Here is a 16,643-nt window from a genome sequence, read left to right on the forward strand (position 1 = left end):
GATGGGAAAGGAAAAATTTCCCTGAAATGTGAGGAATGAACTTAGGGATATGTGGGGAATAAAGATAACTAGAGTGAGAGAATAAGTAACAAAAGAGAGTGAGGACTGAAGTTGCCATTTGAATTTGCCATTTGAAGTTGCCATTGAGCTGAGAATCAAGGCTGACATGTTTTCTGGATGTTAGGTGCTTCAGAGGTTCGACTGGACACACTGACTGTCCTGGGGAGTGCTGAAACCTCCACTGTGGGTATTCAAGGACTTGTCCTTGCCTTGGTAAAGTCAGTCACAGAGAAGATGCAGCCCTGTTGCAAGGCTCCTGACATCCCTGCTCCAGTGCTCAGCCTCTCCATGCTCTCCATCACCTATCACAACAGCATCCGCTCTCTAGAGGTAATGATTTTATGGGGAGGTTGAGTAGGTTAGGTTTTCCCTAGATTTAGAGAATTTCCCAGTCTTTTGAGTCACGTGAAACTTATTTGTGAGAAAACAGCACCTGATGTTCTTTTTGCCTGGCTTGTTCTGAACATTTAAAATTTTTTTTTAAATTTTAAATTTTATTTTATTCATTTTATTTTCCCTGTCTCTCTCTCCCTCTTAATTTTTTTATTTTTAGAGAGGAGAGAGAGACAGAGGAGGGAGAGACAGAGAGAGAGAGGGTGGGAGGAGCTGGAAGCATCAGCTCCCATATGTGCCTTGACCAGGCAAGCCCAGGGTTTTGAACCGGCAACCTCAGCATTTCCAGGTCGAAACGCTTTATCCACTGCACCACCACAGGTCAGGCTATTTTAATCATTTTAGAGAGGAGAGGGAGAGACAGAGAGAAGGGGGGAGGAGCTGGAAGCATCAACTCCCATATGTGCCTTGACCAGGCAAGCCCAGGGTTTCGAACCAGCGATCTCAGCATTTCCAGGTCGTCGCTTTATCCACTGCACCACCACAGGTCAGTGTTAAAATGTTCTGAACATTTTAAACTATTTATTTGGAATTTAACAAACCTAGATAGACTATATGAACTTTTGTGTATTCATATCCAGCCTCAGTAATTACCAACTTATGACCCACCTGTTTCAGCTATACAGTAGCTCCTGCCCTCTGGCTCTGGAATTAATTTGAAGCAGATACTAGATGTGAAATAGACACTGTAATTATTTCAGAATTATTTCAGTGCATATCTCTGAAAAATAAGGGACTTTTGTCAGGTGCTGAAACACTCAGTTCATCAAAAGGCAGGAAGATGGAGGTGCTGTCAAGTTTTGAGAGGCTTTTCAATACCTTTCTTGCAGGGTATTGGATGGATTTGGGACCCTCTTAGGAGGAGAGTGATATTTTACTGTTTGTCATACTTCAACTTCCTTTGGAAACCAAAGAGTTTCCTTTTCAGAGGCTGTAATTCAAAGACGTTTTTCTGTCCTGGAATTTAAATTTTCTCTGTCCAGTTAGCTATTCAGAACTTTGGGTTTTTTTGTTTTGTTTTATTTTGTTTTTAGCAAGGGAGAGAGATGGACACATAGACAGGAAGGGAGAGAGATGAGAAACATCAACTCATAGTTGTGGCACCTTAGTTTCTTCATTTATTGCTTTCTCATATGTGCCTTGACTGGGGGGCTCCAGCCAAGCCAGTAACCCCTTGCTGAAGCCAGTGACCTTGGGCTCAAGCCAGTGGCCTTGGGCTCAAGCCAGTGGCCTTGGGCTTCAAGCTACCGACCTTTGGGCTCAAGCCAGCGACTTGGCGCTCAAGGTGGTGAGCCCATGCTCAAGCTGGAGACCTTGGGGTTTTGAGCCTGGGTCCTCTGCGTCCCAGGACAATGCTCTACCCACTGTGCCACCACCTGGTCAGGCTGTGTGATCATTTCTTTTTATACTTTTTAAGAATTTATTGTTGCAGTAGTTGTTATACAAAGTGTGGCAGTTATAGAAAGATAACTTATGAGCAGAAACATAAAGCCAAATGATTTATTGAGTATGGGCTATGTATACTGGATGTACTTTGATAGATACCAAAGAATTAAAACACATGGCCTCTATTCAGATAATTTAGAATCCAGTTGAGGAGAACCTGAGTGTGAGTGCTCTTTTTGTGTGTGTGTGTGTGTGTATGACAGAGACAGAGACAGATAGGGACAGACAGGAAGGGAGAGAGATGAGAAGCAATTTTTCGTTGAGGTACCTTAGTTGTTCATCGAGTGCTTTCTCATATGTGCTTTGACCCGGGGGCTATAGCAGACCAAGTGACCCTTTGCTCAAGCCAGCAACCTTGGGCTCAAGCTGGTGAGCCTTGCTCAAACCAGATGAGCCTGTGCTGAAGCTGGCGACCTCAGGGTTTTGAACCTGGGTCCTCTGCATCCCAGTCTGATGCTCTATCCACTGCGCCACTGCCTGGTCAGGCAAGTGTGAGTGCTCTTAAGTGCTCTTGGTGCTAAGAACAAGGCAAGGGACTAATTAATGTGGTTACTGAGGAGAGTTCTAGCTAGAGATGGTTCTGGCATCATGTATGCATATATAATAATCCCTCTTATCTCTTCTGTTCTGGGACATCATAACTGACAGATCCTTTTCTCTTTTTCCCTAAAGGTTCAGTGTGGTACAGGGCTGACCTTACTCTGGAGCCCCCCAGATCACATGTACCTGTACCAGCATATCCTGGCCACTCTTCAGTGCCGAGACCTACTAAGAGCCACTGTGTGTCCTGAGACTGTTCCACTCTTTGCACTAGAGACTCCAGGGACCACTTCTGAGCCAGAAGGCCTTCCCCATGAGCCATCTCCCCCAAAGCGGCTGTTAAACCTGACTCTAGAGGTGAGCACAGCCAAGCTGACTGCTTTCGTAGCTGAGGACAAGTTCATTACCCTGGCTGCAGAGAGTGTGTCACTGAACCGGCATGGCGGTTCACTTCAGGCTTATTGCCCAGAGCTGGCTGCTGGCTTTGATGGCAACAGCATTTTCAACTTCAAGGAGGTGGAGGTGCAGCTGCTACCCGAGCTGGAGGAGATGATCCTCCACCGGAACCCCTTCCCTGTGCTGCAGACCCTCCGGAACCGTGTTTGGCTCCTCTCCCTCGGCTCAGTTTCAGTGGAGTTTCCTTACCAGTATGATTTTTCTCAAACTCTGGATGAGGCTGTGGGAGTTCAGAAATGGCTAAAGGGGCTGCACCAAGGAGGAACTCATGCTCAGGCCTCTCCAAGCCCGCCCCCGCTCCCACCTGATCTACTCTTGAAGGTTCAGCACTTCTCATGGGTTTTTCTGGATGACATTTTTGAGGTGAAACTTCGTGATAATTATGAACTCATGAAGGATGAAAGTAAGGAGAGTGCCAAAAGGCTGCAGCTGCTTGATGCCAAAGTGGCTGCCCTTAGGAAACAGCATGGGGAGTTACTGCCAGCCCGAAAAATTGAGGAGCTCTATGCCTCTTTGGAACATAAAAACATTGAAATCTACATCCAGCGCTCCCGTCGTCTCTATGGCAACACACCCATGCGCCGGGCATTGCTCACTTGGAGCCTGGCAGGGTTAGAGCTGGTGGCCCTGGCAGATGCCTCCTTCCATGGGCCTGAACGTGTGGTAGAGCAGGTTCGAGAACTTGATCCAGGCAGCCCTTTTCCTGCTGAGGGAATAGATCTTGTTATTCAGTGGTGTCGTATGCTCAAGTGCAGTGTCAAGACTTTTCTGGGTAAGTCTTTATTTGCAGAGCCTGGTGTTCACCCGTGGAGCTCTAGCGAGCTCTTTGAGTGATTACAGAAGAGCTTGTTTATATTGATTATAGTGGCTGTTTTTGGATGGGTGGAGTGGGATGGGTAGGTTCCTTTTCTCTTTCTTTGTTCCTGAATTTCACCCTGAAACTACTTGGCTAACTTAAAGGAACAAACAGCTGAGTCATCTTAAGGGTTAGTGTGGCTCTTAGATCTCAGTGTTATTCCTCTCACCATCTGTTCGGGATCTCGTCCTTTTTCAGCTCTTTTAGGTTTTTGTGGGGTTTTTTTTCTTTCTTTTTTTTCCTTTTTTTTATAGAGAAGAGAGTCAGAGAGAGGGATAGATAGGGACAGACAGACAGGAATGGAGAGAGATGAGAAGCATCAATCATTAGTTTTTCGTTGCGACACCGTAGTTGTTCATTGAGTGCCTTCTCATATGTGCCTTGACTGTGGGGCTACAGCAGACCGAGTAACCCCTTGCTCGAGCCAGTGAGCTTGGGTCCAAGCTGGTGAACTTTGCTCAAACCAGATGAGCCCATGCTCAAGCTGGTGACCTCGGGGTCTCGAACCTGGGTCCTCCGCATCCCTGTCCGACGCTCTATCCACTGCACCACCACCTGGTCAGGCGGGTTTTTATGTTTGTTTTTTTTATTATTTTTTTTAATTTATTGATTTTACTGAGAGAGGCAGGAAGAGAGAGAGACAGGAACGTCAATCTATTCCTGTATGTGCCCTGACCAGGGATCGAACTGGCAACTTCTGTGCTTCGGGATGATGCTCTTAACCAACCAAACTATCCAGCCAGGGCCTTTTTAGCTTTTTTAGAAAGAACTAGGTTTTGTTCTCCCAGATGACTTTGTAAAATGGATGGGTAAATGTAGTGGCAGGGAAAAAAATGCCTGAGAATGCTGAGACCATTCCCTGACTAGCCAATGTGAATCTTCCCTATAAAAACAGTTCGGATAAGAGATTATCCCCGGTACCTCTTTGAGATTCGTGACTGGCGGCTGATGGGTCGACTTGTGGGCACTGAGCAGAGTGGTCAGCCTTGCTCCCGTCGGCGTCAAATCCTACACTTGGGGCTACCATGGGGTAATGTGGCAATAGAGAGGAACATGCCCCCACTCAAGTTCTACCACGACTTCCACTGTGAGTAGAGGAGGGCAGTTGGTTTGGCTGAGGGATGTTGTGATGGCTGAGGTGGAGGCCCTTCTGCACTGAAGGAAGAGGAGAGGGATGGAGCTTGTGTAATAAATTGTACCCTTTTGCCACTCTATCCTAGCGGAAATCTTCCAGTATACAGTGGTATGGGGCCCATGCTGGGATCCAGCCTGGACACTGATTGGCCAATCTGTGGACCTCTTGACCAAGCCCTCAGCTGACCCCAGCCCACCTTTGCCTTGGTGGGACAAGAGCCGTCTTCTGTTCCATGGAGATTGGCATATGGATGTTGAACAGGCGAACCTACACCAGCTGGCTACTGAGGTGAGGGTTCAGAGGAGTTGTTTTCTTATTGGGATGGTATGATTGGGGCTTGTACAGCACATGGGGGAAGAGAGAAAGGTACTAATTTGGGCAAAGAGGGTGATACTCTTATCTATATCTATATCTATATCTATATCTATATCTATATCTATATATCTCACCAAGTTATTGGGGGCGGTTATAGGATCCATACAACACAACAGAGAATATGCACTGGGAGTGGAGCCACCTGTCATTTCACTGGAAACCTGGTCAGTTTGTGTTCAAGGGTGACTTGGATGTCAACGTGAGAACAGCCTCTAAGTGAGTGGAGTGATGGATGGGGCCTTAACTGGGTGAGGGACTTAGGGTGGAGGGACAGGAAGAGCAAAGGGGTTGCAAGTGACCAGGGCACTGAGAACTGAGATTCTGTTGTGAGGCAGGTATGATGACTGCTGCTTCCTTCACCTGCCTGACCTCTGCATGACACTGGACCTGCAGTGGCTCTGTCATGGAAACCCCCATGATCACCATGGTGTCATTCTTCGGGCCCCAGAGTACCTACCTGAGGTCCCCTTGGGCCAGCTTCATGACTCCTACCGGGCCTTCCGATCTGAGAACCTCAATCTCTCCATCAAGATGGATCTTACTCGGCACAGCGGGAGTGAGGCTTGGGTCTGGGACAGTGGGGAGGAAGGGCTGGGAGGGTGGGCTTAGACACTAAGGACTACAGCTTAATCTTCTGGGGAAGGGATAGGAAAGGGGAAGGGAGTATTTGAAGAGGGCTGGTGAAAGTAAAGAATTTGGATCGTTGTAAGGAGAGGGACTATTAGTGTTGGGACTATTTAGTGTAAAGCTGAGTGCTGTTTGTTTGGTTTTTTTAAATTTTTTTTATTTAGCAAGCGAGAGAGACAGGGACAGACAGACAGGAAGGGAAAGAGATGAGAAACATCAATTCTTCATTGTGGCACTATAGTTGTTTATTGGTTGCTTTCTCAATTGTGCCTTGACCTGGAGGCTCCAGTAGAGCCACTGACCCCTTGCTCAAGTTAGTAATCTTGGGCTTCAAGCCAGCGACCTTTGGGCTCAAGCCTGCAACCATTGGGTCATGTCTATGATTCTAAGCTCAAGCCGGTGACCTCAGGTTTTCGAATTTGGGTCCTCAGCATCCTAGGCCGATGTTCTATCCACTGCGCCACTGCCTAGTCAGGCTGTTTGGGTTTTTGAACCTCTAAAACCTGAAGCTGGCCTGACCTGTGGTGGCGCAGTGGATAAAGCGTCAACCTGGACATGCTGAGGTCACTGGTTCAAAACCCTGGGCTTGCCTGGTCAAGGCACATATGGGAGTTGAAGCTTCCAGCTCCTCCCCCCTTCTCTCTCTCTCCCTCTCTCTCTCCTCTCTAAAAATGAATAAATAAAATAAAATATTTTAAAAAATAAAAATAAAAAATAAAACCTGAAGCTGAGGAAGGATTTAGCTTCATCTCTATGCTTTAACTATAGCAAGGTAACGTCTATCTTCCTTTGCAGCCATATCCCAGCCCCGAATTCTGCTATATAGTAGTACTCTGCGCTGGATGCAAAACTTCTGGGCAACTTGGACTAGTGTCACAAGGCCTATCTGCAGGGGACAGCTCTTCAATAACATGAAACCTGGCAAGAAGAAACTTGGCCAGCACTACAAGCAGCTTTCCTTTACTGCACTCTTTCCCCAGCTACAGGTCAGGCTCTGACATTCCTGCTGATATCTTCAGTTCTGTTCCTTCCCTTGTTTACTTGTTTGTTTTAATCTGGTCTCTTAATCTCTCCAGTGCCATTCTTCATTCAGTGTTAAGTTCTCTTGTTACCAGGTGCACTATTGGGCCTCATTTGCTCAGCAGCGGGGTATCCAGATTGAGTGTAGTCATGGCCATGTCTTCACTCGGGGAACTCAGCGGCTTATACCTCAAGGTAAGGTAAACAACTCCCTGTATTTTTTCTAGCCTATTCATGGTTGTCTTTCCCTTTCTCGGTTCCCTTCCTTTCTTTCTGTCCCACACTATTCTGCACTGGTTTGCATGGGCTCTGTATGCCTCCTTTTTCAGCGGGCACAGTGATGCGGCGCCTCATCTCTGACTGGAGTGTGACCCAGATGGTTAGTGATTTAAGTCAGGTGACTGTTCATCTGATGGCCTCACCCACTGAAGAGAGTGCTGATCACTGCCTTGATCCCTTGATAACAAAGACCCACCTACTGAGCTTGTCCTCGCTCACCTACCAACGGCATAGCAATCGCACGGCAGAGGAGGTACTGCCTCAAACGGTCTCTTTACTACCTTATTTGTATCAGAAAGTGTCTTAGTCTGCTTAGGCTTCCATAACAGAATGCTTTTCTCCATGGCCTTCTTGTCGCCCCCAAAATAGGTTTTTTATTCAAAGAAGCTTTTCTTTTTTTTATAAGAGACAGAGAGAGGGATAGATAGGGACAGACAGACAGGTACGGAGAGAGATGAGAAGCATCAATCATCAGTTTTTCATTGTGACACCTTAGTTGTTCATTGATTGCTCTCTCATATGTGCCTTGACTGTGGGGCTACAGCAGACTGAGTAATCCCTTGCTCGAGCCAGCGACCTTGGGTCCAAGCTGGTGAGCTTTTGCTCAAACCAGATGAGCCTGCGCTCAAACTGGCGACCTCGGGGTCTCAAACCTGGGTCCTCGGCATCCCAGTCCGATGCTCTATCCACTGTGCCACCACCCAGTCAGGCCAAGCTTATTTTCTTATTTCTGCATTTGTGGTCCAGGAGAAATAGTGGGAATGTCCGTGTTACTCTGAGGTTCTCTTCCTGTTTCTTAGGAGCTCTCTACTCGAGTTGGGGATCCTGCTTTTCACACACACCAGCTGCACTTGGTAGATTTACGGGCTTCCTGGACAACCACTAATCGGGACATTGCCTTTGGTTTATATGATGGCTACAAAAAGGCAGCTGTACTCAAACGTAATCTCTCGACTGAGGCCCTGAAAGGGTTAAAGATTGATCCTCAGATGCCAGCCAAAAAGCCAAAGCAGAGTGTCCTGACCAGTGCCTCAGCCCCAGCTCCTGTCAACGCTCCTAGCTTTAGTGGACTGCCTGATAAAGAGTCATCAGGAGGTAAGCTGAGGAAGATAAGACTCTGCTGGGTTAGGTTAGAATGTGAGCATTGGCTTGGGACAGGAGTTTGAAAAGTACTAAGTCATGTATGGCTGGTTCCATCCAGGCCTAGTGACGAAACCATTATTTTTCCATATCAGGCCACCTAAATCTTACATAGCAGTGATATGGGGCATTTAAGGGTTTGGTCCTATGGGCAGGAGAAGGATCAAGAAGGAATGGTGGGCCCAACACAGGATGAGTAAGAGAAAGAAACAAAGGATTAGAGAATTGTTTGGTGTTTTAATGAATTATTCTGTTCAGTTAGCAAATATTTATTGAGTATTAAACAGGCACAAAGCACTGTGCTGGGTTTGGTGATAGATACAGAATACATAACATTCAACTCACCTCAAGTTGTCATTTCTGAGTGAACTAAGATTAGTTCATTCATTTACTCAGTCACTCAATTTATTCATATATTCATTTTAGCTTTATAATGTTCTAGTCATGACCTTAGACATTAGGGATACAAAGATGGGAGGAAGCTTAGAAACAAGTAGATATAAAGATATGCAAATTATTTCATTATGAAAATGCTTTGTAAGAATATTCATGAAGAAAATATTTAAGTCAGCATAGGGAAGTCTAGAAAGCCTTCACAGGGAAGATAATGATAGAGATGGTTCTTATTTTATTTTTTATTTTTTGTATTTTTCTGAAGCTGGAAATGGGGAGAGACGGACAGACTCCCGCATGCGCCCGGCCGGGTCCAGGGGCAGTGCTCTGCCCACCAGGGGGCGATGCTCTGCCCCTCCGGGATGTCGCTCTGCCACGACCAGAGCCACTCTAGCGCCTGGGGCAGCGGCCAAGGAGCCATCCCCAGCGCCCGGGCCATCTTTGCTCCAATGGAGCCTCAGCTGCGGGAGGGGAAGAGAGAGACAGAGAGGAAGGAGAGGGGGAGGGGTGGAGAAGCAAATGGGCGCTTCTCCTAAGTGCCCTGGCCGGGAATCGAACCCGGGTCCCCCACACGCCAGGCTGACGCTCTACCGCTGAGCCAATCGGCCAGGGCCTAGAGATGGTTCTTAAAAGATGAGTAAGAGTTTGGCAGGTAAGGAAAGAGGAGAGGGCATTTTAGGGAGAGAGAATAACAAGTTCATGGTGAGTTTAGGTGAAAGTGATAAAAGCCACAAGAAAGAAATTGAAGAATTTGGAAGTTGTTCTTGACTGGAGTGAAGGAGGGAATTCACTCAGGGAAGGCATTGTGGAGGAAATAGCATTTGACCTGGACCTTGAAGGCTTAGTATGGTTTGAACATGTGGAAATGGGGCAGAAGGGCCTTCAAGAGAATATCCTGAATAGGAGTGGAGTTGTTAAAACTTAGTATATTTAAAGGAGAGTGAACAGTCTGGTTGGTGAGGGTAGCTAAAAGAGAATATGCTGGAAAGGAAAGCTGAAGGTAGATCATCAAAGGCTTTTTATACAAGGGAGTCTTTGACAGCAATGGACTACTGAAGCTTTTTGAATAGAGGTGTGTCATCATTAGAGTTTTACTTTTAGGAAGATCAGTATGGTACTAGTGCAGCGATAGACTAGAAGGGAAGGAACCTAGAGGTGAGGAGACAAATTAGGAAACTACTGTGATCTCTCAACAAGAGGCAACAAGGCCTGAACTAAGTAGAGGCAGTGGGAATGAAGATGAGGGGATGGATAGAAATGTTCTTGTGCATATAAGAGATTTGGCAACTGGTTGGAAAATGTTAAAACAAGGAAAGCGGAAATGAGGCTAAACAGGTTTGGGGAGGTATAGAGTTGTTGATTGGACATACTGAGTTTGTGGTGCAAGTAGTACATCAAGATAGTGTTTAACAAACAGCTGGAAATGAAAGTCTAAAAGCTTAGGGTTAGAGATAGAGACATGGAAATTTTAGCATAGAGCTAAGAGATAATGCACAGGATATAATAGTTGCTTACGGTGTGGTAGGTGCTCTGCAAAATACTTTTATGTATTATTCTATGAAGTTTTCTCAACAAACCTGTGAGATAACTCCTGTTATTTTAAGGACAGAGAAAGTGAGAAAACAGGTTATAGCAGGTTGCTGAGAGTTACAATCAAGTAACTGGCAGAGAGAGGATCTTGGACAAAGAGAGGCAGACTAGTCTAATTCTGGAGACTGTGCTTTTAACCATAAAACTGTTAGATAAACTCATTAGAAAGAAAGAAGAAGAAAGGGAAGGGAACATGCCAAGGATAGATTTTAGGAGACATTTATTTTTAAGACCTGGAAGAAGGAAGAGGGTCTAGAGGCGTAATCAGAGGAAGCAGTAGAGCTAGAACACGGTGGCACTGGTGGCAAGGGAGTGGTTTCACGTGGAAAGGAGTGGTCAACAAATAGCATTTCAAATCATTGGAAATGAAAAGTATAAGGAACAAAATGGGGGGTAGAGTGGATATGCCTAAGAGAAAAAATGCTACCACTTACATAGTTTCTCCTGGGAATCTGTTACTTTTATTAAAATTGTGGAGGAAATGAATTGGCAACCCTTATTTTGCCCTCAGGGGTGAAGGGGGGAAGCGGGAGACTAGAGTTGCAGGTTGGGGAGACTATGTTCTAACCCTTACCTACCCAAAAAATTGAAGGAAGATCAGTTTGGATGTTACCCCTTTGAGACTGACTTTTCCCACTTTCTCTTTTTCTGCTAGGTGTCTACATGTTGCAGAAGCTGATTGAAGAGACAGATAGGTTTGTAGTGTTCACAGAAGATGAGTCAGGTGTGAGTGACCAGTTGTGTGGCATTGCTGCTTGCCAGACGGATGATATATATAATCGAAACTGCCTAATTGAGCTGGTCAACTGCCAGGTACCATGTCTTTACCAGAGTACCCCAACTTTGGGCTAGGTCATAATCATATGTGTTTACCCTCCCCCACCTCTAAATAAGAATGGGGTGGCCTGACCTGTGGTGGCGCAGTGGATAAAGCGTCGACCTGGAAATGCTGAGGTCGCCGGTTCGAAACCCTGGGCTTGCCTGGTCAAGGCACATATGGGAGTTGATGCTTCCAGCTCCTCCCCCCTTCTCTCTCTCTCTCTCTTTCTCTCTCCTCTCCTTCTCTCTCCTTTCTATAAATGAATAAATAAAATAAAATAAATTAAAAAAATATATATTAAAAAAAAAAAAAAAAAAAAAAAGAATGGGGTGGATAGAGTTCCAAAAACTTATTTCTTCCAGCAGTCTCAGGGGTAAACACTACCATATCTAAAAGCCAGTAGAGTTCACCCAGTAAGCTAGAATTAGACCCAACTGCAGACATTGGTACAGCCCTCCCACTAATCTCATCTTGGTGCTCTGGTGCTATAACTCTGCTTCTGTCTCTGACATAGATGGTTCTTCGTGGAGCAGAGACAGAAGGCTGTGTCATTGTGTCAGCTGCTAAAGCCCAGCTGCTGCAGTGTCAACATCATCCAGCCTGGTATGGTGACACACTGAAGCAGAAGACATCCTGGACTTGCCTACTGGATGGCATGCAGTACTTTGCCACCACTGAAAGCAGCCCCACTGAGCAGGATGGCCGACAGCTCTGGTTAGAGGTTAGTTAGCAGGGCTAGGAAAGCCTATTACATCCCGTTTTTCATAGTTGACCACTTTCACCAGAAAAATTACAAGATTCCTTTTTTTTTTTAAAGATTTTATTTATTGATTTTAGCCTGACCAGGCAGTGGCTCAGTGGATGGAGCATCGGGTTGGGATGCAGAGGACCCCAAGTGACCTCTAGGCTCAAGCCAGCAACCATGGGGTCATGTCTGTAATACCACGCTCAAGCCAACGACCCCATGCTCAAGCGGGCAACCTAGGAGTTTCAAACCTGGGTCTTCCACATCCCAGTCCAATGCTCTATCCACTGCACCACTGCCTGGTCAGGCCAGGCTGAAAGATTTTTTTTTGTTTTTTGTTTTTTTGTTTTTAGGCCCTGGCCGGTTGGCTCAGTGGTAGAGCGTCGGCCTGGCATGCAGGAGTCCCAGATTCGATTCCCGGCCAGGGCACACAGGAGAAGCGCCCATCTGCTTCTCCACCCCTCCCCCTCTCCTTCCTCTTTGTCTCTCTCTTCCCCTCCCGCAGCCAAGGCTCCATTGGAGCAAAGATGGCCCGGGCGCTGGGGATGGCTCCATGGCCTCTGCCTCAGGCACTAGAGTGGCTCTGGTCGCAACAGAGTGATGCCCCAGATGGGCAGAGCATCACCCCCTGGTGGGCGTGCTGGGTGGATCCCGGTCAGGCGCATGCGGGAGTCTGTCTGACTGCCTCCCTGTTTCCAGCTTCAGAAAAATACCCAAAAAAAAAAAAAAAAAAAAAATATATATATATATATATATATTATTGTTTTTATTTTTTTGTGGCAGAGACAGAGAGTCAGAGTGAGGGGCAGATAGACAGGAAGGGAGGAAGATGAGAAACATCAATTCATCAATTCTTCGTTGTGGCTCTTAGTTGTTCATTGATTGATTTCTCCTATGTGCCTTGACCATGGGGCTACCGCAGACCGAGTGACCCCTTGCTTGAGCCAGCGACCTTGGGCTCAAGCTGGTGAGCCGTGCTCAAACCAAACCAGATGAGCCCGCGCTCAAGCTGACGACCTCGGGATCTCGAACCTGGGTCCTCCACATCTCAGTCAGATGCTCTATCCACTGCGCCACCGCCTAGTCAGGCTGAAAGATTCTTAACAGTATATATTGCTACCAGCTTAGCAGAATGAGACTGATAATACCCTGAAAGTAGAAACTAGGTAGTCTCTGGTTTGTGTGTCTGTGAATATGTAGTTGTTGTTTTTTTTTAATCTCACTTTGTTTTATTTCATTGCAAGGGAAATTATCATTTTCCAGCACTAGAATAAAATGAGTTGGAAATTTTTTTTACTTTTGAAAAGTTTGCTGACCGCTATTATAATATCACATTAGTTGGCAGGCAGCTTGAAAACAGGCAGTAAGTCAGAATTTTAGACTGGCTCTCTCTCTGTCTTTTCTCTGATTTCTCTTAGTGAAGATGAATGAGTGGTTGTTTCAGCAAGGCAGTAAGGTTGAATAGAAAGACTGCTTGTCTAGGAGTCAGATTATGCGAGTTCTAATGCTACCGCTGCCATTATAGTAGCCATGAGCCCTTGGGAAAGTCACCTTTATTTGTAAAATGGACTTATAATACTTAATCTTGACAAGATTTTTGAAGGGATCAAATGAGAAAGTACTTTGAAAAATATAAAGCTTTGCCTGACCAGGCGGTGGCGCAGCGGATAGAGCGTCGGACTGGGACGTGGAAGACCCAGGTTCGAGACCCCAATGTTGCCAGCTTGGGTGCCAGCTCATTTGGTTTGAGCAAAAAGCTCACCAGCTTGAGCCCAAGGTCACTGGCTCAAGCAAGGGGTTACTCAGCCTCCTGAAGGCCCACAGTCAAGGCACATATGAGAGGGCAATCAATGAACAACTAGGGTGTTGCAATGCATAATGAAAAACTAATGCTCGGTGCTTTTGATCTCTCCATTCCTGTCTGTCTGTCCCTGTCTATCCCTCTCTCTGACTCTCTCTCTGTCTCTGAAAAAAATAAATAAAAATATATATATATATATATAAAGCTTCATTCAGATGGAAAGTAGTTTTATCTTTTTAAATCAGTATGTTTGGGAGATCTGTGTGCATCAAGATAATGTTTTTTTGTTGTTGTTGTTGTTTTTTGTATTTTTCTGAAGCTGGAAACGGGGAGAGACAGTCAGACAGACTCCCGCATGCGCCCGACTGGGATCCACCCGGCACGCCCACCAGGGGCCATGCTCTGCCCACCAGGGGGCGATGCTCTGCCTCGACCAGAGCCACTCTAGCGCCTGGGGCAGAGGCCAAGGAGCCATACCCAGTGCCCGGGCCATCTTTGCTCCAATGGAGCCTTGGCTGCGGGAGGGGAAGAGAGAGACAGAGAGGAAGGGGGGGGGGTGGAGAAGCAAATGGGTGCTTCTCCTATGTACCCTGGCCGGGAATCGAACCCGGGTCCCCCACATGCCAGGCCGAGGCTCTACCGCTGAGCCAACCGTCCAGGGCCAAGATAATGTTTTTGTTAGCTAGTGAAATTGTAAGCAGTGGCTATAAATTTTCTTTTCAACTTCTTGGTAGAACTGAATTTGTACTGTAATTTCTAGGATATAATATTACTAGAATTAAATATTACTGGGAGATCTAATATTAATATTACTGGGAGATCTAATGGCTATGAGATGTACCTAGTCGATATTCTGCAATGTCATTATTTATTTAACAGGTGTTAACTGCTCACATTGTGATGGGCATGGTACATCAAATCACTAAGGACCAATGTGATAACATTATTTGCCATTCTATTCAGTGGGGATAAAGCTAATACTCTCTTCCCTCCTACAGCTGGTGCTTCTTTTTTTTTTTTGAGAAAGAGAGGCTGGGAGGGAGAGACAGGAACATTAAGCTGCTCCTGTATGTGCCCTGACTGGGGAATTGAACCAGCAACATCTGTGTTGGGACAATACTCCAATTTGTTCCACTCAGTCATGCATTCATTGGTTGCTTCACATGTGTGCCCTGACCCCTAACCAGGGATCAAACCCACAACCTTGGTTTTTCAGGATGACACTCTTAACTAACTGAGCTAACCAGCCAGGGCCCCGTCTGGTGCTTCTTTTTTTTTAATTTTTTTACAGAGACAGAGTCAGAGAGAGAGATAGACAGGAACAGACAGACAGGAACGGAGAGATGAGAAGCATCAATCATTAGTTTTTCGTTGTGCATTGCGACACCTTAGTTGTTCATTGGTTATTTTCTCATATGTGCCTTGATTGTGGGCCTTCAGCAGATTGAGTAACCCCTTGCTCAAGCCAGTGACCTTGGGTCCAAGCTGGTGAGCTTTTTGCTCAAACCAGATGAGCCCGCGCTCACGCTGGCGACCTCAGGGTCTCGAACCTGGGTCCTCGGCATCCCAGTCCGACACTCTATCCACTGCGCCACTGCCTGATCAGGCCCATCTGGTGCTTCCTTTTTTTTTACTTTTATTTTTTTATTTTTTTCTGAAGTTGGAAACAGGGAGGCAGTCAGGCAGACTCCCACATGCGCCAGACCAGGATCCACCCGGCATGCCCACCAGGGGGCAATGCTCTGCCCATCTGGGGCGTCACTCTGTTGCAATCAGAGCCATTCTAGCACCTGAGGCAGAGGCCATAGAGCCATCCTCAGTGCCCAGGCCAACTTTGCTGCAGTGGAACCTTGGCTGCGGAAGGGGAAGAGAGAGACAGAGAGGAAGGAGAAGGGGGAGGGGTGGAGAAGCAGATGGAGCCTCTCCTGTGTGCCGGGAATCGAACCCAGGACTCCCGCACACCAGGCCGATGCTCTACCACTGAGCCAACCGGCCAGGGCCCATCTGGTGCTTCTTAACCCCAGTGATCTTAGGGCTCAATCCAAGGCAACCTTTAAATTATTGATATATAAGAAGTAATAAGCATTTGATCAGATGTCAATTAAATCAGGTTATAGATAATATGAGAAGACATGCTGATTGCTGATATATGACAGCTGTGGTTCAGGCAAGCAGTGCCTTTTTTTTTTTTTTTTACAGAGACAGAGAGGGATAGACAGGGACAGACAGACAGGAATGGAGAGAGATGAGAAGCATCAATTATCAGTTTTTCATTTTGACACCTTAGTTCATTGATTGCTTTCTCATCTGTGCCTTGACCATGGAGCTACAGCAGGCTGAGTAACCCCTTGCTCGAGCCAGTGACCTTGGGTCCAAGCTGGTGAGCTTTGCTCAAACCAGATGAGCCTGCGCTCAAGCTGGTGACCTTGGGGTCTCGAACCTGGGTCCTCCGCATCCCAGTCTAACGCTCTATCCACTGCACCACCACCTAGTCAGGCGGCAAGCAGTGCCTTTTCCCAATAGTCTCAAGAGATAGACACAGAAGGTGTTAACTACTCATGCAGAGGTAGGTAGGATGAGCTATGCAAGATTTACTTATCTTGCATTTTCTGGGCCTTTGCTTCTTTTAGACATACCTTCTTTTGCAGATGAACCTTTTCTTCCCCCCCTCAGGCTGTGTTAATAGTATTAGAGTGAAATGTCCTTGGTTTAGGTAGGAGGTATACTGATTTTACCTTTTAGGAATTATTTTTTTTTCATTTTTCCGAAGCTGGAAACGGGGAGGCAGTCAGACAGACTCCCGCATGCGCCCGACCGGGATCCACCCGGCATGCCCACCAGAGGGCGATGTTCTGCCCCTCTGGGGCGTTGCTCTGTTGCATCCAGAGCCATTCTAGCGCCTGAGGCAGAGGCCACAGAGCCATCCCCAGCAACCGGGCCATCTTTGCTCCAATGGAGCCTTGGCTG

General features: G+C 46.5%; 1 protein-coding gene across 2 annotated transcripts in view; it reads left to right on the forward strand.

Moving 5' to 3' along the window:
* The window catches only part of BLTP2 (bridge-like lipid transfer protein family member 2), a 38,264-nt gene that overhangs the window by 10,669 nt on the left and 10,952 nt on the right, over positions 1-16,643 (forward strand). For both annotated transcript variants that reach the window (XR_010729519.1, XM_066263220.1), the window contains exons 15-26: positions 185-390; positions 2,572-3,667; positions 4,647-4,838; positions 4,972-5,174; positions 5,359-5,477; positions 5,597-5,817; positions 6,684-6,874; positions 7,004-7,103; positions 7,238-7,440; positions 7,988-8,282; positions 10,966-11,123; positions 11,645-11,851. Coding sequence is in view for 1 of the 2 variants with exons in the window: in XM_066263220.1 (XP_066119317.1) it covers positions 185-390; positions 2,572-3,667; positions 4,647-4,838; positions 4,972-5,174; positions 5,359-5,477; positions 5,597-5,817; positions 6,684-6,874; positions 7,004-7,103; positions 7,238-7,440; positions 7,988-8,282; positions 10,966-11,123; positions 11,645-11,851 (3,191 nt within the window). In the remaining variant the exon portion in view is untranslated. The remainder of the gene's footprint in view (positions 1-184; positions 391-2,571; positions 3,668-4,646; positions 4,839-4,971; positions 5,175-5,358; positions 5,478-5,596; positions 5,818-6,683; positions 6,875-7,003; positions 7,104-7,237; positions 7,441-7,987; positions 8,283-10,965; positions 11,124-11,644; positions 11,852-16,643) is intronic.

The sequence above is a fragment of the Saccopteryx bilineata genome, chromosome 2 (genome assembly GCF_036850765.1).
Source record: "Saccopteryx bilineata isolate mSacBil1 chromosome 2, mSacBil1_pri_phased_curated, whole genome shotgun sequence".
In the NCBI taxonomy this organism is placed as follows: domain Eukaryota; kingdom Metazoa; phylum Chordata; class Mammalia; order Chiroptera; family Emballonuridae; genus Saccopteryx; species Saccopteryx bilineata.